At 41.8% G+C, this 23551-nt stretch overlaps 1 protein-coding gene across 1 annotated transcript in view; it reads left to right on the forward strand.

Moving 5' to 3' along the window:
- The first annotated feature begins 17497 nt into the window (after positions 1-17497).
- Positions 17498-23551, forward strand: part of SNX9 (sorting nexin 9) — a 58775-nt gene continuing 52721 nt past the window's right edge. The window contains exons 1-2 of the mRNA XM_086460435.1: positions 17498-17551; positions 17663-17875. Of these exons, the coding sequence (XP_086316561.1) occupies positions 17498-17551; positions 17663-17875 (267 nt within the window). The remainder of the gene's footprint in view (positions 17552-17662; positions 17876-23551) is intronic.

The raw sequence follows: 23551 nt of genomic DNA on the forward strand, positions 1-23551 counted from the left end.
TCTGATGGCTTATCTGTGTAAAAGATTGCATTTAACCTACCAGTACAAGCAGTCACAGAAGCCTGGCAAACTTCTGGGATCTCTGGTGATAACAGGAGTACTGTAGAGGCTTAGTTCTGCTTTGCTGGTATTAGCACAGGTGTATTCTGCATGGATTGATGTTCAGAGCAACTGCAGTGTGACTATGTAGTATCAGAAAGGAGAATAAGTAACTGTCGCTGGGGATGCTTACGAAGTTATGAAGAACCCCATGAGGATTACACAGTAAAATAAATGGTTCTCTTCTTGTTTGACCAATAAGATACCAATTTGATTTAAACAGGAATATACTTATGCTGTGACAACATTTATCAGCGGAGGCAACTTTCTAGTTAAGAGAAAGAATGGTCCCAAGAACACAAAGCTGACATCAACATACAGAAAAGATATTACATTTTCAACTTTTATTTCAGAATGACCTTCAGCCCCTCATGCAGCCAGGGCACTTCCCTGCACGCTTCTGCCACTGGCAGCAGAGAATAAGCCTTAGAGAGCAGAGTGCAGCAGCGGCAGCAGTGGCAGCAGCATCCCCCATGGCCCCAGCCCTCTGCTGATTCAGGTTGTCACTGAGCCAACAGAGACTTTAATTGCATAGCAACTCATCTACTAATGCTTTAAAACAAGGCTGTGCCTCCTCTCCTCTCTTAACTGGCTTACTAAAACCCACAGCAGAATCCGCTGGTTTAACTTTTCCACAGGATGGTAACATTCAAATTTTTTTGACATTGTGAAACCTGGACTCTGCTAAGCAGGTAGGAAAAATAATAAATGCTATTAGGTTACTCTGAACTGTCTGTTGGCATTCATATCCCAGAAGCCAACGGGTAGGAATAACAGCTATCAGGGTCAGTTATTTTGGAAGGACACTTAAAGCAAAAACTGCTAGTTAATGGGGATACCTGAAGGAGGCATTTGGTCAGAGGAACAGTTGAAAACAGCCTGAAGTGTCCCTTCTCACATCCCCTGTAATTAAACATAACAGAAGTCAAGATTTCTCTTCAGACAAAACACTCATAAGGAGGACTTTACATCTTACAAGAAAAGAAATGAGAGAAAATTACTCCAGAATCAAGATCCAAGGCTGAAACACAGCCAGAGGCATTTGACTGAGGATGACAACCCAGCAGTGATTGCTGCAGGGGAAACCGCTGCAGATTTGGCTGCAGAGACGTTTCCAAGCAGTCAGCTGGTGCGAAGGGAATAGGCACATACATGGACAGGAGACATCCCTGTTGGATCAGATCAGGGTATTTCAATGACTGAGTTAAAGGAGCAGTCCTCCTTGTTTAAAGGAAACACATCTATCACATTGGGCATAGGATACATGGGAATGGATTTGTCTGGGTCAGGGAACAACCTTTAACTCCAGGTGAACAATCTTCTTTTTTGCAGAAGTTCTTCTCTGCATCCAGCTCTTCAAACTGGAAGGCTGAAGAGTTTAAGTCTATAAATGATCTGTCCTTGAGGAGAAGTCTGCAGTTGTAACAGCTTTTGAGCAAGGAAGCTTCAGAGCAGCTGTAGCCTGAGAAAAAAATGCACAAATTTATTGTTGCCAGCTGGGGTCAAAGCCAAAGCTCAGCAGGGTTTGGTTGGGGACTGCTGCGGAGTGGTGAAGAGGTTAGCAGTGGAAGAAGTGGCCTGGAGGATGCCATCAAAGGTGCGTTTCCATGTGTTGGGGAAAACAGCTTGGCAGGTTAGAAACCCACTGCAGGGACCAGGACAAAGGAAGGCTCTGATTCCCATCTGTGTTGCAAATGCCTCACTGACTTGGGGTGATCTGTGGTGCCAAGGGCTTGCCTCTCTGCAGAGATACTGTAGGCCTGAAAAAATACTAGGAAACTCTTCAATTTAACTGTCATTAAACATTAAGGGGAAAAGAAACCTCCAGGTCTGATGCAAAATCAAAGCTTCAAACTTGCCCTGTGAGCCTAAGAAAGAGCCAGCTAGGAAGCACAACAGAAGCACCAGCTATGGGAAAGGTAGGCAAAATGTTCAGTGTGGGTACAGTCCTTCACACAGAGGGCCATGATCATAATTAGGATGGCCAGGGACTGTCACCATACCATGAGAAAGCCATAAAGGTGCAGTTCAGCCCCGCCTCACACCCCAGCATCCTCCTTTGCAGCAGGAGCAGGGCACTGTAGGGTGGTCAGGAGGGCTGGGAGGGCCTCACCTGTGAGGAGTGCGAAGGCAGCTGACAGTGCAGATGTTCAGGGGACTTAGAAATATTTCTAGTAGGATGTCCAGAATTAAATTCACATTGTGGAAAAATCAATCAGGATGCTTGCAGGGAGAAAAATCATGCAGAGTAATGATCACATTTGCAAACAATCCAACTACTGAAGTAATATTATGGGGGAAAATTCTCATGTTACCTGGGAATTAAATTACTAAATAAATTCCTTTGATCTGAAGCCCCCAAAATGCCTTGATAAAAACACAGATAAAGAAATGTAGTGAAGTGATAAACTGAGAATTGGAAGGAGAGCAGGCGGGTAGAGAGCTTGCAGTCACAGTGCTTGAAAACATCTGTTTGAACCATGTGGAAAAAAAAGGGTGGATGCTGCATTCTTATGGTGGAAAACGAAGCTAGGAAATAGAAGATTCACAGAACAAAATTAGAAATATTAGTAGGTTTTGTGGCTCACTGCAGTGCTTAAGGGGTTTTGTGTTGTTTTGGGTTGTTTTTTTTAAAGTCATATTACAGTCACATTTCCTCATTTGCTATCACAACTTTAAAGGGGTATCCTTCCAGTTTAACTCTCCTGCAACATCATTGTCTGTATCAGCAGTATTTTATTCTTGTAAAAACCTTGGACTGATGTAGCAATAACAGGCAAATGCCAGCAACCTCCTGATAAAGAACACCTTCTGGGTGAACATATTACCAGAGACAAACTGAATGACGTGATACACTGAAAGAATTTTCACAGGTGGGGGTTCAAGCAAATGAGAAAAGGTACTTCATGGTACAGCAGGTCCTTTTATTGTCTTCAGCATTTTTTAGGTAAACTCACTGTGTTCAACTCTAAATGTCAGCTGTTAGTTGGATAGCATAGTGCTTTTTTTCTTTCTTCTGTTTTTGATGTCAAGAGCAGCTGTGTTCAGTCTTTTTTCCTAAAAAAAAAAAAAAAAAAAAAAAAAAGAGTAGGGCTTAGCATCTGAAAAAATTGGCTTTGTGTGGCTAACCACAAGCAGGGCACATGACTGAGTGCTGCATCTGCTATGTCCCCCTTCAGTTCAGTTTGGACAAGAATATTCTGTAAATTTAAAGGGGAACTCTCAAGTTACTGAATGCATTTAGAGCTCCTCATCGAAGCAAGCTTCAAATTTTACCCCCTACCAAGAAAAAAAGAAAATTTGTACTCTGGAAAAGGGAGCTGCAGAATTTACTCCCCTGTCTCTAACCTCTGTAAGGGTCAGATTTCCAGTAAGTATTTGTAGATTTTCAGACATCTGCCTTTCCAGGGTAGCTAGAGCTACCTCTAGGGTTGTTTCTGGTAACTTGAAGAAAAGAAATGTCAGCTATTTTGAACATCTTAATACTCGCATGCAAAAAGATGTGAAGCACTTAAATCCCTAAGCTGTCATTTTTATTTTAGCACTGGTAATACATTAAATGCTTGACTAGACTTATTTGTCTTGCTAGTAATAGTGGATTTTTCAAAAAGTTTTGAATACCTACTCCTATAAGGTATCTTGGAACTGCCAAATATCGAATACTCCTGCTAATGAACGGTCCTGTGCCCTGCAACTGAAGAAAAATGCTTTTTTGCAAAACCTAATCTGAGGCAAAAAAAATCATAGATACTTGAAATTTTCTGACCTGCCCACAGTCACATAATTTCCTCAGCAGCAATGCAAGGTATGCAGCCTACAAAGCCTCTTTTGTAGCCCATCATCTAGCCACAGGCTTTGCTTTTTCTCTTGTTATACATTATTATCTCTTTGCTAGGATAGCATGGTCTTTATTGCCTACAATGTGCAGAAACAAATCACAAAATGCAGGGTAAAAAGGGACCTCAACATTCCAAGCTCCTTCCTTGAGACAGGAAGAACTATATATAAGGACTACATCTAGTTACAGTATAATGTAATTCATGAAAGCTTTTACTTTCTCCCTTTTCTTTATCTCCTTTTGGACTTGTCTGGTCTAGCAGAGAGTTTATGCACTGGAGGTCTAACATGGGTTGACATGAGGGAGAAATATATGCGCACTAGAAAGAGGCTTCATAACTCTTCCCCTAGCTGCAGGACACCTTAACCCACTCGAGAAAATGCGGATGAACAGCAGCTCCTGGAAACTAATAGTGATTTGCATTTGCTTTGGAGCCGTTCTCGTCAGCTAGACCTGGGCTCATGAATGCTGATCAGCAGCTTCTTTCTATGAAGTACTTTCATTGTCAATTACTTCTAAAGGAAACAACAGCTCAAAACTAGATTTAAGGGGTAAAGGATACTAAGGCCTGGCTTAGTCTTTTGGTGATCTCACCATATAAATGCCACAGGACTGAATTTCTTGTGTATGGAAACATAGATAGAGACCCTGAAATCCCCCAAATTTCCATGATGAAAACAGAAGAAATTGTAACGGAGTAATAAATCTGTTAGAATTGGAAAAATACAAGCAGTTTGAAAAATCAGATTCACGTTACTCCAAAACATCTGTCTGTCATGGGGAAAAGAGTGTGAGTGAATGCTGAGTTCTGGAACATGGGAGAGCAAACATTAAACCAGGGCTACAACACATTCAAGATCCATGTTGGTCAGGTCAGTAAAATGATGATTCTTATTTTTATAAAGCAGAGCACCTAAATTAGTTTATTTACAGTAAAAAGCGTACACTCATGACAAATAGCATTTAAGGTCCGCAACAGGGTCTGCAGATTTGCATGATCACTATCACAATGCAGAGCAAAGTGCGCCTTACAAAGATTTGATGCTGACCATGCCGTTCGTTAACTTGTATGTAAATGCAATATATTCCGAGCGCTCATAGATGTGCTCCTACTTTATTTAAGCCATCTGGAAAAGTGCAACTTGGTGCTTGCTGGCAGGCTCATAGAGTACCATCGCTCCCTCCATAGAAGCTTGGAGACCGGAGCAAGAAGGCTCAAATCTCTCAGGTTAGTCCTGCAGCCTTCTGTACCTTTCTCCTCAATGAGCTACTCAGTGAGGATGAATAAGTGGACCATCATCTAGACATGACTGCAAAGACTAATTAATTACATCTTTAGTACAAGTCGTGGGCTGTGTGTCAGCAGGCAATTTGGGTGCAATCTTTGGCTTCTTAACGTTGACAGGACCTTGTCATAGATGTACCTGTACATTTAGTTGAAGTCCATAGCAGATCACACTCCTCCTCTGTTGCTTTCCTTGGTGAGACTGCAGCCCCGCGAGACACCAGGGCATGGCAGCTGGCAGAGCCCTCCCTTTCTCAAGAAAAAATGGAAATAAGCCACAGGCAGTCAGCACTCCAGATGGAAAGGCTCAGTAGCAGTAAGAATCAATAGCGCTAATGGTATGTCACTTTTCCTAAAGCTAGCAAACAGCAAAATGGAAACATTTATATATTTTAAAATATTTTTTTTACTATTTTACAGGAAAGCTGAGTTCAAAACCTAGTGACCTCAGCAGCCCTTGCATTGAAACCCAAATGAATATGAATTATGAACAAAAAATCCAAAAGCCACCCAACTAAAGTGCATGATAAATATGCATGTGCAAGTATCCTAGCTCAGATATAAGTTTATTTATTATACTGTCCATCAGTGTACAGGTCAGAAGGGAATGCAGAAAGTAAGAATGATATCAGTGTTCGGTGTTTCAGGAAATGTTTTATTCCTTACACAAGAAAGGCTGATTTGTTGTATCATCTGGTTCAAAGGTTCTGCTGCTAGAAAGAATACATGCATCTATCACTGATCGTTGTGCTGTAAAAGCAGAAAAAGAATACTAGAATTGGTCAAAACACTTGTTAGACTTAAAGGAGAAAAGGGAGAAAAAAGTTGTTTCACACACTGTTATTTAAAGAAAGAACAGATCCTCATGACCAAGCAGCCTCCCAACTGCTGTAGCCAGGGTGCTCATCCATAAAGATCTGCACTAGGTGTTTCATCCACACATCCCCCTCTCCCTTGAGTGTGCTCAAATTTGCACCGAAACATGACCTTTGCAATCAGCTCCACAAAAAAAAAAAAGAAAAAAAAAAAAAGAAAAAAAGAAAAAAGTGGTCTCAAAAAATTGGCAGTGTCCAGAAGCATATAGCAACAATATTTTGTCTCTAGAACACCCACACTTTTTTTTTTTTTTTCCTGTGTAGCTTTTCAACTTCCTCAATGGTCAGCAACTGTTTCAATGGATTTTTAAAGGGAAAATTGAGTCCAGGGAGCCCACCATGACTTCAAACTCTTGGCTTCACAAAGATGTGTTAAAAAAATAACCCAACACCCTCAGAGTACAAAATTTAGCACGGCATAGCATCGCACTTGTATTATATTTGCATGTTTATTAAAAATGTAACTATGTCAAATCAGAACTTACCTTGAAAAGGGCCCACATAGTATGCCACAGGTCAGATAATAATGGTGTTTGATTACCAGCTCTAAGGAGGCAAAACCCTGAAGTCAAAAGCAAATGAATGAAGAACAGTTTTTCTTAGAACTGCTTATTCAGAGACAAATTCGGAGACTGAAAAACTCAGAGGAATTTGGGTGCAGTTTTGGGTGCATTTTTCTAAAGCAGCTTTTATGAACTAGGGAAGTCTTGACCTAACATCCTACAATATTTCAGGATTGGCTGCCTTACTGGTTTGATAGTGGTCTTCCAGCACCAGGTGCAGACTAAGATTGAAAAGTATGTCTGTAATCTCTTGAACACCATTTTAAACCGCCGTGTAAAGTTCCGGGTAAACGAGAGGCTATCGTGCTTTGGTGCAAATACCATATGATTCAAGAGTTCACAGCATTTCTGGCCAAAGACTCCCAACATACAATACAGGAAAATAATCGTATTTTTTCCTCAGGACATGTTTTATTAAATGTATTTTTCAGATAGGATTTGCAAACAATGCCACGCTGTACAGAGGGATGCACAAACAGGATTCAGCAGCTGCTCCCCTGTTGCTCTGTGTGGGTAACATCAGGTTTCATGGATGTGGCAGCTCCTAGCATTTTCTGTCCAATTTTGGGGGAGGGGAAGAGAGGGAAGGTAGAAGGAAGCAACATTTTATCTATATCACTATCTGGCAAACTTCTCAGAAACAGGAAAGAAATGGTGTTAACCCAACTTTGAAATAGAAATGTTGGTCAGCTGAGAGGAAACACAGTGACACCCAAAGAACCTCTTAGAGAGAGGCAGGTGAAGCTGTGCGGATATGACTTCTGAAGGTGAGGAACACCCTACTGCTATTTTTGAATTGTAAACTAAGTCATTGCTTAATCAGTTTATTTTAAAGCTTTGGAAATGAAAAATCTCCATCCCTTCTTAAAACAGGAGGTGTGCCAGGTGATTAAGGTAAACATAATCATTAAAAAGAGTAAGAAAAGTTTGAAATGTTTTAGTTATTACGCCCTAGTCATTGTTAGGCTTTCACGATTAGTGTAGTTAGAAATTTTGAGCTAAAAAGCATGTAGTGTGGAACTGATGTTATTGGACACACCACACTGATAGCCTCTCAAACAAGAAAAAAACCCATTACTTCTTACTTTATAACACATCTTTGAAAAATAAAGATCGAGGACAATATACTCTCAGTATGCCTCCTGCAAAGACCTTGGCAATACATGTATTTGACAGGATGCTCCATTTGCAAAGTCGTTGCCACTGAAGGTAATAATTGTTCCTCAAAACTCCTCCACAGCTGTGGTAAGTGCCTCAGGACCACCTGAGTCATCCCCGCGCATCACCTAGGTAATGGTAAGGGCAGAGCCTGCTAGCAGGGAGAAATCCAAGGTGCACCTCCTCAAGGAGCTCCTGCGGACAGCAGCTTGGGAATGCAAACCATAGCTCTTTCTCCAGATGGTTTTCAGCTTGAAGGTTATCTGAATAACCTCATTTTTTCTTTATCATTCCCCACAAAGCTTGCCCGAGTCAGAACATACAAGGTCACTGACTTTCCATGATCTTAAAGCTACAGGCAGGCCTTGCCCAGCAGAGAACAGTATTCGGCAAATGTTCTCCATGCCCTTTCTCAGAGTCCACATTTAATTAAAGAATTTGCATAGCACTGTTGGCAGGAGCTTTCCATTTGATGAGGCTCTGCAACAGATCACTTCTCACTGAACTCTGCTGCAGTTGTTCCTGGGAACTACTGCAGACAAGTTAACTGCAAAAATACATGCTTAGTAGAAATCTGTAAAGAGAATATTAAAACAACAAAAAAAAGTCACTTATGTTCTGGGTGAGGGATTTTCTTCTGTTACTGTTTTTTCTGAGGTGAAGATATTTAACTATTATAGCACACGTTGGGGCTTTAGCACAAAGTGAATAATGAGACAACTGTGTTTGAAAGCTGATAAGCTCCATGCAGAGCACTCGACTTCCAACCTACCAAATGCTTAAGTATGTAAACAACCCTGCTGAAGCCACTGCAATTTCTTATGTGTCTAGTGCTAAGCAAACGTCTAGTCTTAACTAACTAGGGCTCAGCTTGGTAGCAGAAAATTAATTTAGAAAGTTTTGGAAATTTTAGGTGATTTCATTAGCAATTTGTTGGTATTTGGCCATTTGTGTTAAGCAATGATAAAGCTTGCCGCTAAGAAGATACAAGTTTATTTGCAATCCGGAGTGATTCGTAAGAATGTCTTTGTTAACACAAGAATTAATGGCAATTAATTGCCAACAGTATTGGAAAGATCACATCAAACATAATTTTGCCAGAACATTCTCTCACCCTGAAAGAAATGTTACTGTTTCCTTCATCCCTCAAACTTGTCAAGCAAGACTTATTTTTAGGAGTACCTCACAGTGGAAAACTGTAAACTGGAGATTTTAAGCATATAGAGAGGCTGAATAAATCATGACCTTGTTCTTCATTCCCCAGATGGCAGGCAGCGCTCTGTCAAAGCACACTGTAGACTAAGCTTTTCTGGCAGTTGTTCTGACCACAGGTACAGAATGACACAGACTCGAGCTAGTGCAGAAGCCACAAGTTTATTACAAATCACATAGCAAAACATAGCATCTGGTAAAGGGACAGAGGACGCTTCATGTACCTGTCAGTTGGGGATCACTAAACAAGACAGTGCTGGGTCTCTTGATGTCACACCTCTATCCTTTTTCTAAGATGCTCATCAGATGACCAGATCAAAACATACGATGTTGGAAGGATCATTAGCAGGAAGGTGGGAGAGTAGCATCCCTTAGGACAGAGACAAAGCCAGCTTCAGAGAGTTTTGCTACTACAGTGGATGAAATACCAGCCTGGAAGGGACCACACGGCCAAATTGATCATTAGCACAACTTGAAGGTGATAGCGTAAATGGTCATTTGTGGGCCACGCAAAAAGGTTTCACTGAAAAAGTTAAAAACTGCAGTCAAGGAGTTTGAAAACTTCTCAAGTTAATCAGTTCAATCACTTGAAAAGCGGTGGTGACTGAACAGCTCCCTCTTAATTCCTCATCCTCACTCTCCATAGAAACTATTTCATTGGTCCTACTTGTAAAATTTTTTCCAGCTAAAAGAACTGTGAACATATTTTTCTCATTTAATAAAGCTGTCTCACTGGGAAACTACAGCAATAGCAGAAGAGAAGCTTGTCATTTCTATGGACAAGGAAATGCAGATGTAAAGAGCTACGCAGCTTCCCAACAGCCTACCTGCCTTTTAGGACTCTCCTTGGCCGTCCTGACAGTTACACCACGTATTTCCTTTTGCAGAAAGGAAACATCTCCCGATTCCAGGCCAACCACTACACATACACAGACGAGCAGGTCCACTTTTCGGGTGGTGCGGTACCTTGCACGATCACCGCCACTGGATTTTCCCATCCCCTTTGTTTCACCCTCTCATCATGTCTCTCCTGAAGGCTGGAAGTTGAGCAGGGTCACATTTAGTTTTCATCAGATGGTTGTAGAGAGCCCGACAGGACCGCTACTGACCCTGACCAGCTCCCTGGTGTTATTTTCCACCATTGAGAGCTGCCATACTCTAAGGCCCGGCTGAAACAGGTCAGGGACCACGCACATCCCACTAACAGCTGCCAAGGGAGCCTGGCCAAAGAAAAATTGTTTTCCTTGCTACACAGTGGCTTCAAAATTTCTGTTCAAACGCAACCGAGGGACGGATAATGCCTTTCTGCGGGCCCTCTCCCCCACGCGAGCGGGAAATTGAAGGCAAACGCTGACGACAAAGCGAAGCCGCTGAAGGCACCGGGGTTGGGGGGTGCCGGTCCCAACCCGGCGGCCGCGGGGGCACGTCCGCCCCCGCCCGCACCCCGGGGACCGACCGGGGCGGCTCCCCCGGGGCTCCCCGCCGCGCCGTGGGTCCCTCCCTCCGGCCCTGACAGAGAGGCTGGGGACAAACAGCCCCGCCACAGCCTCCGGGTGTGCCGTGCCGTGCCGTGCCGTGCCGTGGGAAGGGGCGGCCGGGGCGGGGGCGTGCAGGGGGTGTGGGGAGGGGGCAGCGCCGTGCGGCTACATCAGTCCCCCGCCTGCCCAGCGTCGGGGCTTGCTGCTGAGCCCCCCAACGGCCCCCAGGCGGCGGCGGCAGCGGCGACTGGGGGACGCTGAGGAGGAGCCGCCTGCGCGGCCCAGTGGCGGCGGCGGCGGCGGGCGGGCCGGACACACCGACCGAGCAGCCGCGGCCCGCGGCGGGGAGGGGAGACCGGCAACTCAGCCCGCACCGGCAGCGCCATGGCCACCAAGGTGAGCAGACCCCGGCGCGGCCCGGGGGGTCCTGAAGCGGCTCTGGGACGCCCCCTGCGCCGAGCCCCCCGCCGGCGAGCAGGCCCTGCGGAGGGGTTCGGCGGGCAGCAGCCCCTCTCGGCGGCGGGAGGGAGGGAGGCCCCCGCGGGGGATGGGCTGCGTTTCGGGGGTCGGGGGAGCCAGTCCCCTCCCCGGGGCCTGCCCCTCGCCGCCGGCCGCGGGTGGGAGGGAAGGAGGGAGGGGAGGAGGGGGCCGCCCGTTCCCGCCGCGCTGCGCTCGGGCCTCGCCGCCGCTTCCCGGCCCCTCGGAGCGGCGCGGAGGGCTCGGCAGGGCAGCGCCAGCTCCGGGGCGGAGGAAAGTTGTTTTCTGCTTGATTTCTGCCCCGCCGTCTCCGCTTCTCGCCCAGCCGCCCCCCGGCTTGCCCGGAGCGACCGTAGGGCCGAAGAGCCGTCAGGAGGCCGAGGGCTGCACCTCCTGCAGCCCGGGCGCCCCTGCCCCGCTTCCACCGTGCCCTGCGAGTCGGCGCTGGCCGGCGGACCGCGGCGGCGGGGAAAGGCCTCGGCCGCTGGCGGGCCCTGCCTCCCGGCCCCGGGACGGGGTGTCCCGGCTGCGCCGCGGCGCTAGGAACGGGGTGTCCCGCCTGCCCCCCCCCCCCCCCCCCCCAGCCGCGCCGTCGCGTCAGGGCAGCCGATGCAGCCCCCCTTGACCAGGGGGTCGGTGTGCCGCGACTCTTGAGGGAGCCCAGAGTCTGTCGTGTGCGACCTGTTAATAGTAGGGTCTGATTTTTTTTTTTTTTTTAAAAGAAAAAGCAGGAAGTGAAATTATTTTGTTCAGTTCTTCAACAGTATCTGCTATTAATGGTACAGTGAAAATTAGCCCATCCTATCTGAAACTGCTCTCTTTCTAAATTAACAATATTTGTTTACTATATTCGTTGATGAAAGCATCTCTGCTTGTGTAGGTGTAAGTTAAGATCCACCAGTAAATGTTATCTGTAAGTTGTCTAAATAATCGCAGAAGGCTTTTTTGGTAGTTGAAGTAATACTTTGAGTCACCTGATTCCATCAGCTTGGCTAGCAGTTTGAAAACTTCCTTTTACTGGGGCAGTTCTCACACAGAACACTGTTTGTGTTGCGCTTCTCAGTACCAGAGAAATTCTATGCCTTGAATGCGTCAAATTTAATGTATAAGTAGCCGCCTCTGTAACCATGTAAGTTGGTGGTTACTCATGTTTTAGTAAACTTGTTCAGAAGCATAGTGAAATTGGTTTTAGGCTTCAGATAGCTTAGGCAGTTTAAGAAGCATTAATATAGCAAGATTTATGTTCTACTGAGGATTTAGAGTGTTATTGATGGACTCAGTTTTAATATTAGTGGTTTTCACTGACTTGTGGGATGTGTGTGTGTGAATAATATGTAATCAACCTAACTATTGTAGGTAGCAAGAAAAAGAAAATTACTTCTGTGTACTCATGTATTGCATAATATACAGTATGCTAAGCAGATACTGTACTGAAACAATTGACTGTTTCTCTCCTCACTTTGAGGTGCAATATCCTCTTGGGATTCTGCGTTCTATGCCAAACACTTGAAGCCATGTTATTCATACATTTGAAAACTTTCACTTTGCTTTTCTTGAAATAATCTTTTGGAGTCATTATGGCCTCAGAGTGAAGGGTGTATAATTTCTAAGTTCCTAACCATGACTGGCTTGAAATCATGTGGTGCAAGTTTTTTCATTCTACGCATTGCAAGTTATGGTAATTTACTTTAAATTGAAGGTTAAAATTGGAAGTGATAGTCAGAAAAGACTTGGTATTTTATTGTTGTTATTTTGATATGCTGGTAACTGAAAGCAGTACTGAAGAGAAGTTTGCTTTATTTTCGGTGAACTTCACCAAGGAGATAGGTCCCTCTCTGCAAATTGCCCTCCTTTGGATATTAATTTGTTAAACTTGTGCAAATGTCAGCTATAGTAAAGGATATGGTTTTTTAAGTGTCAGGGATTAACTGGCTCAAGAAACAGTTGGCCAACTAACCGGTCACCATTTCACTTGGAAAGTAAATTTTGTTTTGAACAAACTTCTCACCTTCTGATTGCTCTCCTTCCAAAATAGCCCATTTTTAAAAGAAATAGGCAAAGTGTATTGTATGTGAAAGTGTTAACACAACTAGTCTTTAATTGGTCATCTGGAGTGTGAATTTCTCAAACTTTAATGGTGGGGGTGACTGACAGTCAGGCCTGGCCTGTGCTGTACGGGCTATTAGCACTTCCTGAATTAATTCCTGTTTATAGTAGAATATACTTTCCAAGGAGGGCTGGAGGAAAATTCCTTCTTGATTAGAATACTTTTGGTGATGGAAAATCCAGTCTGTCTGTCTTTTTTTTTTTTTTTTTTTTTTTAAAAAAACCCATCATCTCTCTTACTGTTGATACTTCTTTATTACGAAGACCAGCTTCTGTTTCTAGCTTTATCCTTTTGTCTACAAGATTTACAAATGCTTGTATCAAAGTGTTAAGTTTCCTGGGGGGTGGAGGGAAATAGGGATTTCTTCCACAGCTTCTTTATAAACTCTGGCCAGTTTTCTTGCCTCCTACTTTGATAAACCACAACAACTAAGTTCCTAGAGTTTCCCAGTATGAAGACATGGTCTACAGCCTTGTAATCTGCTGGCTCTTCCCAATACCATTCAAACTCACTGAGTTTCTTACTGAAATAATAAAAGCTTTTAGGGGAAAGGACTACTATTTTCATGCAAAGGCCATTACCTATTCTTTCCTAGTATATTCGTTAACTGGCAACTTGGTAGGGAGTCTTTTGTTGAAAGGGTTAGGGGTGGCTGTAGGCCCCAAGTACTCTGAAGGCTGTGGAGGCTGTATCTGATGCTGTGAGCTGAGCTAGCAGTCACCATTGCTCCTTCTCCTTCCTTGCTCCTCATCTGGTGCTGTCTGTATGTCCCAGGAATTGACTCCCAACACTTGTCAGGCCTGTCTTTGAGCTACTGTAAGCTGCTGAAATAGCAAAAGATTAACTGAACTGAAACAGTGGGTCCATTTTCTCCAGTTCTAGGGAGGTACAGCAGTTGAAAATTTGCTCAGAACTGATGCAAAAGGTTGGGTGTGGTGGCAAAGTGAGGAGAGGGAGACTTCCATGGTGAAGAGTGGAAATATAAATGGGAAACAGAGGATCTGAGACTTCTGGTGGCATTTCTTGTGTTGGCTAGATCTGTACTATAACTTGGCAGTGTATTTTGTGATTCCTTAAAGGCTTGCTCAGTATCACGTGCGCTAAAAACTGAAGCAAGTGAAAAACCAAATCAAAACAGAAAAAGAATTGTTTAGAAGATGGTAACTTCCAAAGTTTTACAGTAATTTGACTGAACCTGACTTCAGAGGTAGGCAATTTCATATCCACGTTTAACAAATGCATTAAGCTAGATACTTCATTTGCATACTTTCTTGAGAAACAGAGTTGAGCATACTAATTCCTTATTTTTATCTGTTCATTACAAAAGAAGGTAAAAAGTGCCGAAGCCTAAAAGAATAAAGCTTAAAAAATTTTCAAAATTCTATCACAAAGAAAATGCGATTGTAGAGGAGATTCTTATTCTTCTGTTTGTTTGTTCTTGACTTCTTTGGCCTTTCCTCTTCTTTCCCCACTAGATTTTGCAAAGTCCTAGCTTTACTCATGCCCTTTCTTTTGTTTTTGACTTTTCATTGAATAGGGATAGCTGGAAATGTCAGGAAGTGCTATACTGGCTTCTAAATAACATGCTCCCTACCTCGGTCTATTTTTAGCGTTATTTATTATTTTAAAATGTAGGCAAGTCCTTTTTCTTGCAAAGGCTGATATTTTGCCGTTTGTGAAGTCCTAGTTTCAGAAGGAGGTGATGATATTGAGATTAATTGATAGGTTACATGTATGCTGATAGTCAAGACAGTTCTTCTGAAACCTGTGCCACTAATGTGCAGTAAGGGTTTTAATTTAAAAGTTGAAGTTGGAACTAGGAGCTGATAAACTCTGATTTATAGGAGTAACATTGTTGAGGTTGGTGACATTACTTTACAAGCTAGGTATTTAACAAGCCAGGTATTGATAAGCTTCATGAGGTTAGGTGCCTCTTAGTGTCAGTAGCAACAAACTTCATAACTTCAGGGGGGCACCTGTATCCCACCATTATGTTCTTGATTGTTCAATGGTTTGTCTACTTTAAGAACTCATTTACCTGGTTCTGTTTGTAAGACTGGGCCCCTATTTGCGGGATGAAGTCCCTTGAGATGAAAGCTTAGATTGACTATTCTGTTCTTAAAAGAAGGTACAGCTTAGCAATACTTCTAAAATGTGGAAATAGTGTTCAAGGCTTTTTGTTCATCTAATCCTGTTGGATTATCTCCTGTGAATGTCACTAACCAGGAATAGTTGAGTTTAGCGTGGTTCTTGCAGTTGTGAGGGAAGATCATGAAAATTTCAGGAAAACATAACATGTTAGACTTTGAATAAAGATTATTTTTAAGTATGTATCCTTCCTTTCATCTTACTTTTTGATTCTGTGTTGCTCTTACTAGTGTAAGGCTCCCCCTGAGAAGTCTCACATTTTCCTGTGTACCATCACAAAGCTGTTTGTATGTTTGCATTATGAATTGGGCAGAAACAATTCTTTGTTCTGATTTGCAGCTGGGAAGTGAAGCAGCCCTCTGTGCTAAACCCTCCAAAATACCCAAACTTTGCGTTCTGCAGGTCTGCCTTCTGTACTGTCATAACTTTGAAAGTAGGCTTTTCTAGGTAATCACATATTTATTAACTGAATATTCTCTTAATCTTAATATATCTGTGAGTTGGGATGAACCTCTGCTATGCAGATAACTTCATAATCCATTCAGCGTGTTCCACTATTTAAATTCAGCAAAGCAAGATATAATACAAAGAATGAGATCATGGTTGATTTGCCTATGTAGGGTATGATGGAACAAAACTAATTAGGTGAAGTAATAATTTTGATTTTTATGATCTTAATCATATGAAAAGTGGTTTGGTTTTTTTAAGCTAGAGTTAAGTAGATGTGAAAATATTTCCTGGGACTTTTTGGATTGTTTTGGTTTGGTGATTTGTTTTTTTAAGAGGCAACAAGATGACTAGAGAAGGTGAAAATGTTTGGTAATGCAAATTTACCACAGATTCCTGACCTCTTGATGGAGTGAGATGTTAGGATGAACACAAGAACTAATACAGTCTTATTAAGACACAGGCTTTCTGTTCTTTGGTTTTCTGTCTGACCTTATGAGCTTTTAAAAGTTCAGTGATAACGGGGTTACACTACATTGCAGCAATTGCTAGTGCAAGGCTGCTTCTTTCTATGCTGCGAAGCTGGAGAGCTGGTGAGATTCTATATGACGTTATGCTTGGGTAAATGATTCCTCTGACTCAGTTTTTCAAAGTTATTTTGAGCACCTAGGCTTGAGTCATCAGAGACTCATTACCAGAGGTCGTCATTTAAAAACATGATTACAGTAGCTAAAGAGAAAGAGTTCTGGTACCAGATGTCATAAGCTTCATCTGGTTTATAGATTCAGTGATTCAGATTTTCACTCTGGTAGAATTTCTCCATATATTGGTATTATTTCAGCAAGAAGTCTTTACGGTTAACAATGGCTTTGTAAAAAAGTTTATTTTACTCTATTCTTTCAAGTTTCTTTTTCTGTGAATTGTCTTCCTCTTTTTAGAACTGCTGATTTTTCAGGTCTTGAGAAAGCTCCTGAAATACTGAATATCCACACATTCTTCTATCTGTAAAAACCTCCTTATTTGATTAGAACATCTGGCAAATTTCAGAGTTTACAGAGGGAAAATGATATGAGAACTTTGCCTTTTTAAATATACGGGTTCCCTCCTGTATTAAACTTACAAGCAATTGCAACATTGGTGTGGGAAGCAGTCTTGCAAAACATTACAAAAGCAGATAATAGAGACTATACAGTAGTGGGAGTGATTTGTTTCAACCAGCACTGCAGTAAGACAGATCAACATTTAGATATCTGGAATTATTTAAAGTAAATAATTATCACAGTGTTCAGCATTTAAAGCTAAACTGCTTCTATTTCAAAGGTTGTTTCACAATTACAAGGTCATTCAAATTCACTTTAAACTTCTCTGAGGGGGCACAAATCAGAGCTTGTGCTTTTACTTTCTTCAGTTTTATTCCTGCATTCTCAGTGATTTATAGTTGGAAAGGAGCTTCTCAAGTAACACAACGTTCAAAACCAAAGCAGTCTTGTAGTCCAATATGCAAAATTTAAGTGCTACTGAAGAGAAAAAATATATGCATATTGCTGTACTGGAAAATTTAATTTAGGCTCTGAGCCTTATCTTTGTTTTCCAAAGCAGTCTTTCCCTTTGAGCTTCATATGGGTAAGAAACTGCTGTTAAAAATAAAATTAAAAAATGCAATTAAGACCAGAATCATTTAACTTGGGCAGATAGTCCTCTGTGAGACCCACAGTAAGAGGAGAAGGGCACAAGGGACAGCTCTTCCTGTAGGGAGCTGCCTTTACGCGGGCTGGTCCAGCTGTTGTGTAGTTGCAAGGGGACATTCAGGATGTGGTGTGGTATGAAGAGCACGTGGGCCATCCTGGGCACTGCTAATAACAGGGTGGGTGCTCATAGTAAGTGTGTTGGGTGGAGTCAAACCGGTGACCCTGTGTGTGTGACGAATTTTTTTTTTTTGGTTGGTAAAAACTCTTAAATTTCTCCTGTATTTTAGAGCAGCTCTTCCCCCAGGCCCTGCCCCTTAAAGGAAACCACTGTACAGGAGGGGTTTCCAACGTGCAAAATAGGTGGCTGGAAGGAGGAGGAGGTGGCAGGAAGGTCGGCAGTGCAGCTTGAGGGAGGTCCCTTGGGAGTCCAAGCAAAACAGCTGCTTTGGGGATGGGCAGCCATGCCTGACCTGGGGTTTCTGCAAGTGGGACTTGCCCAGGTGAAATCATTCAGTCCCACTCTTGTAAAAAGTGGGGCTGGGGTACAACTGGTTGAAGGGCATTTTCTTATGACTTACAGTTGTGTTACTGACTGCTGCTCTGAGTTGTCATTTGCTTCTCCTTGGCAAGGGAACTATTGTGTTTTTATTTTGTGTATTCATATGGTATTTCTGTTTATACACAGTAGGTTTTGGACTTGGTTTGCTTTCCCCAGCCTTCTGAGACTGCAGTTCTCCATCTTCAGAGTAAAAATAAGTTGTCCTCTTGACTCTAGTTGAATTCAAGCAAAGTGTTTTCCTGGCTGATACAACAAAATGGCTAATTTTCAAAACCAACTATAAAAATTCTCTTAGGATAGCTTTAAACTGGTTCTCTTTTCTGTATGAGCATTTTTTCTTTGTCATGATTATATGAGCAGTTTCCAAAAGAAAGATGATTGATATAAGGCTATTATATTTATTGTTCCTGATAGTTCTGATTTAAATACTGGGATCCCTGTGGAGCCTACGCAGTTCGTCTTTCTGCAGCAGTAAGGCCATGACTGAGACGCTTGATTTTGTCCTACAAATTCATTAGACTTGAGAATTAAGCGTAAATGTTTTATTTCCTGCACTGCATTAATTCTTTTTTTGGGGGGTTAAGATTTAATTCAGTAATTGGATATTACAATAACATGTGATAATATAATGTAATTAGTGGTTAACTAGTTGCAGCACAGCTCTTTCAGCACTACTGTAATTTCCTCCCTTAATAGCCCTGTATTTGTCATCTGAAAATGGTTGCTTATGGAATACAAAATTAAACATCTTCCTTGCTGCAAATAACTAGACTATATTCTTGGAAGTTTGTATATGGCTGTTGAATTGTGATTTTTATATCAACAGCTCTGTCCCATTCTGTCAAGATGCCAAATTTTCTAGTAATTTGTAAGGAAGCAGAAGTTCAAACTTTATCTGACTACTTTGCTTTCTGTCACTGTAAAGGTTGCTGGTGCAAGAAAAGTTTGTGTGGTGTCCAGTTTAAATCAATTCCTAGATAATGGAAGATGGAGATTTGTAAAGGAGAAACTTTAAATGTTGTAAGACTTAATCCAGTTCTGTCATTCATTATATGAGTGGGGGTTTTTTGATACTTCTATCCAGGTGCTCTTTTTCTTTTCCTTTTTTCTTTTTTTTGACTTAATGCTACTGTGCACATTGCATTAAATTGCATTAAATGTCCACTTCAAATGCTGGGTGTTCTCTGGCCAGGTCTAATGACTGAGCTTTGCTTTTTTTAGCTGCTGTTTAACGTGTCCAGTTTGTAACTTTACAGGGTCTTGTACTTTTCTACACTGCCAACTGAAAAGCCTAAAGTAGCTGTAGGCTTGGGTACATTAGAACCCATAAAACCTGAACTTTGCCCCTTTCTAGAGTAAAGCAGCTTCATCTGATAAAATGGTGATACATTTATGTTGGTATAATAGTTTCCTCACTTGTCTTCATAAAATAGAAGTAAACATAGGAATGGTTTCATAAAGTAGTGTTTCTAAAAAAGGACTAAGAGATCCCAAAACATTAGTGTATTGATTAATGCTGGTTCCTCAAGTAACAGAGTTTAGCAGAATTCCACCTTGAGGATCTGTTCTGCAGCATTTTAGATTCTTTCTCAGCTGTCTTCACTTAGCATGCCATTGAGCACTTGTTTTCCTATTACCAGTGTTTGGGACTTCAAAGTAGTGCAGCTATTCCGTTCTGTATTTTACAGGTCAAGTTTTACCAGAAATAGCATCATTTTAACGTGCAGGTAGTTTGCTTTGCTAGTTCTTCATTTGCTTCTAGACTGGTCTGTGCAGCTGGCACGTTACAATGCACAACCTGTAATAGTGTGGTGAGTCTGAAAAGGCTTTAAGTTCATTAGATAACCTTGGCAAAACTTTGTGCCTCCCCAATTATTGGGATAATTACTGTTTTTTCTAACCTCCACTCTCAGAGAGGCAGCACTACTGTGTGACTACAAGCTGTCTTAATGAGTAGGTCACAATGTGGCAATTTTTCTGGTGAATGCTGCAGGCTTTTTCTGAAACCTTCACTTCTTACCAGCGTTGTTCTTTGGGGACAGGACTGCAAGGGTACATTACTGATCGCCCTACATTTTCAGGCAAACATCAGGGGACTCAGCACAGCAGACTCTTGAAACACACAGTTAAATATTGGTTCAGCAAACAGTTGCAAGTGTTTCAGTTTGATTTCAGAGACACAGTAATGATTAATCTAGGCAGAGATTTTAATCACGCTTGAGATAAATGCATCCTGCCTAACATCCGTAAGTACAAACCCATGGTGTACTTGCTGCAGTTGAATGTCCTGGTGTAACTGGAATTAATCTTTTCAAATTTGAATTTATTTAGTGCCCAGTCTGTTTAGGGACCTGGAATAGGTTGGTATTCAGAAAGGAAAATATGGGGAACTCTGGGCCCTTGGAGCGGTGCAGTAAATTGGTTCTGAGAAAGGTCTTCTGATATCATTGGAGCTCCTTGCTCACGGTTAAAAGTTTTGCAGTACATTGTTTATAACTGATAACTGGTTTATAAGTAATGTTTTAAATAAGAAAAAACTTGAGGAGCTTAACTCACCTGAAAGCTCAGATGTGATTCACACGAATATTTAAGTTGGTATTTGGAAACATCTTTAAATCACGTGGATGTCTTGCATGTATTTCTGCAACTGAATTTCCCTTGATTCTGTCCTGCTTGGGGCTTCTCTTACTTGGTTTGACGGTGCCCCATAAGTGAGTCTGTATGAACACCACAAAAGGTAACCAAGCACCTCTTTTAATAGTGCATGATGGTTCTTCTGAAAGTATTAGAATTTGAATGCTGCTTTTTAAAAATACTGAGCTGCTTATAGATAATCCACAGACTTTGAAGTTCTTAAGCACTGTTGTAAACCTGGAAAATATTGCAGTTTCTCTTTGCTTTTTTCATGCTCTGTGGCAGTGGTTATCTACCCACCTGATTTGTAATGGCATGGAAAGAAGCTATGATTGGTTGTAATACCTTAAGATTTTAAGATCTGTTACATTCTAACACTTTTAAGACATCTTAGTCTTATAACCATTTTAATTCTCATACTGCATCAGTAACTTTTAGTCCTAGATCCTTGAGCTGAATAAGGGGTCTCCGGCTGTGCAGGAATTCACTCAAATCCAAGTGCTGAGTGTGCGGGCTGCCTGCACTGCTGTGTGTTTCAGTGGGCTTTGGGATGTGCTGATGTTTGCTTACAGGTAGACGGCTATAAAGAAGCTCATGTTCTGTAAATCAAAAATAAGATGGATAACCAAAAATGTGTTGGACTAGCCTGAACAGAGTTCAGGTCTTCTTTCCCGACCAAAAAATTATTGAAGTCCTGTGTGGTAGATCTGAAGAGCTAATCTGTCCTCACTGAGGAGAGCCCGAGTTGCTGGAGAGGCTAGTTAAGTCATGGTCTTTATTACTAGAGAAAATGTTTCCAAGTCTCTTTAACACTTGAAAACTTGCCTAGTCGTTTATTTCTTACACAAAATCATACAGCAATGGCTTCAAGGTAAGCTTATTACACCTTTATTCTAATTCTAAAAGTGTCAGTGGTTTTAAGTCACATGCATGTTGGTGGGAATAGAGTATTTCCTTACTGTCCCTTACCTTATAAACGCTTCAAACTTTGTGGTTTGTGCTTTTTGTAAACTCTTCATGCTTTGTTAACCATTTTCTTGCAACATGAGGTAGGCCTTTCAATCCAGTGTGGATACTTAATTAAATACCTGCCTGAAGTATTGTAGGTACATGCAGAACAGGGAGGTCCTCATCAACCTCAGAAGCTGCATCTTCTCTGTCTGCAAGAGTGTTTTATTAGCGGGAAGAAATGATGCAAGTCTTTGTTTCTTAGCTTTTTATCTGTATTTAATCTGCTTCTAATGTGCTTACAGTCAGTGGTGTTGACTTCAAATGACTAACTGCAGGCTATTGGACTTAAATTTTAGAGTTGAAAAATTGCTCAGAAGAAAGTGAGACAGCAGGTCAAGAGACACATTTTTATTGTTAATTTGTAGAGTAATGTGAGGATCCAGCAGTTATAGCTACTGAGGGAGCTTGGAGTAAAGATACCTCATAGTTGTGACCTCTCTTAGTCCAGAAGTGTTCTTGACTGAAGTTAGTTTCACTTATTGAATGAATTTGTTTTAATTAATTAGCAATACTAAAGGGAGGTTTTTATTAAACAAGTGAATGTTAATTTTTACTTATTGTTTAATAAAATCATAGTATAAAACCAATGTCAAGGGATGGTTCAGCTTCTTCAGGCTAGTAGTTGGCCTGGCGCTGTACAAGCAATATACGTTTTCTCTATTTGCTCTGTATTAGTTAAAAAGGTAAGCATTAGGATATTCTTTGTAATAAATCTTTATGACTTTAACTGGCAGTTTCTAGAATAATGTAGAATTTCTTGAATTCCTAAGGTGAGGCTTCTATAGGAGTGTGTCTGAGAAGATAGTGTCCCTAGTGTCCTCTTATGCTGCAGTCCTCAGTTTTTTGTTTGCTTCTTGTTTCTTCAGAATGCCTGTGAGAGGAACATGTGTAGAGATTTCTTTACTGTAGGCAGGACAGAAGGTAGCTGCCTTTCCCAGCTGAGAGGCATAGGCACCTGAAAAGCTGCTTGATATTTCTGCGTAGACTATCCAAATGTACAGTTTGCCTAGCAGTCTGGTACAGCTGTGATAGCGGGACTAAAATGAAGAGGCATTTTTTGTGAAAACATAGCCCCAGATGTTGCAGCTGCCAGAGTGAAAAATCTCTTCACCCTTGGAGTAGTTACTGGTTTTTGAATGAGCTTGGGTTGGGAAAAGGTTAAATCTATTTAAATGATAGCCAGTGTTGGAAGAAAGGTAGTGTCCTCAGTGCTCTGAAGTGGGAAAGGGGATGGGGGCTCTGCCTATGTTTCTGACGCGCTTTTCTTACTGTTTTTCTGAGCTCTTGGGACACCAGTTGTTTTAAACTTCTTGCAGTACCCTTAATAGTATCCACAGTGGGACTTTTTGTGTTTTTTGACTTGCTGAGAGTTCTTTCAGAGACGTGTTGATTAAAACATAAGGGCTTAAGCAGTCTGTCTGTGAATGGTGAAATGAAACAAACTTGCCTACCCTGTGTCATTTCTGTAGCTTTACTGGTGCAATGAAGATGGCTAGTGGTTTAATGCTGACTCTTCATCTGATAATGTCAGGTGTCTTGCAGTTGTTCTAAGCTGTAAACTACCTCAAAAATAGTATTAGACAGTAATTGCAGGGCAAATTGCTGTGAAAGATCAAACACTACAGAACAGAAAATGCAATAATCATCTCAAGTTGATTGCCCTTTGTTTGCAGAGTATTGCCACTTTTGAGATTAAATGCTTCATTTTGAACCATTCTTTTGGATGTAATCAAGAGATACCGCTGATTTCTGATCTGATTTATTGCAGCTAGGTTTTTGTCTTTATTCTTTTTCATTCCGCTTCCTCAATTTCTCCCCTCCTGGGATCCCAACCAGTATCCCAGGTGTGCTATTGCTGTTTTGTTCTCTTAGAACTTCCCTTTAGAATGAGTATTTTATTTCTAAAAGCAATATTGGTGGGAAAGGTAATTCTGGAAAACAAACAAAAACCTGCCAAAAAACCCCACCAAAA

This window comes from Leptosomus discolor, chromosome 2 (genome assembly GCF_034619465.1).
Source record: "Leptosomus discolor isolate bLepDis1 chromosome 2, bLepDis1.hap2, whole genome shotgun sequence".
In the NCBI taxonomy this organism is placed as follows: Eukaryota; Metazoa; Chordata; class Aves; order Leptosomiformes; family Leptosomidae; genus Leptosomus; species Leptosomus discolor.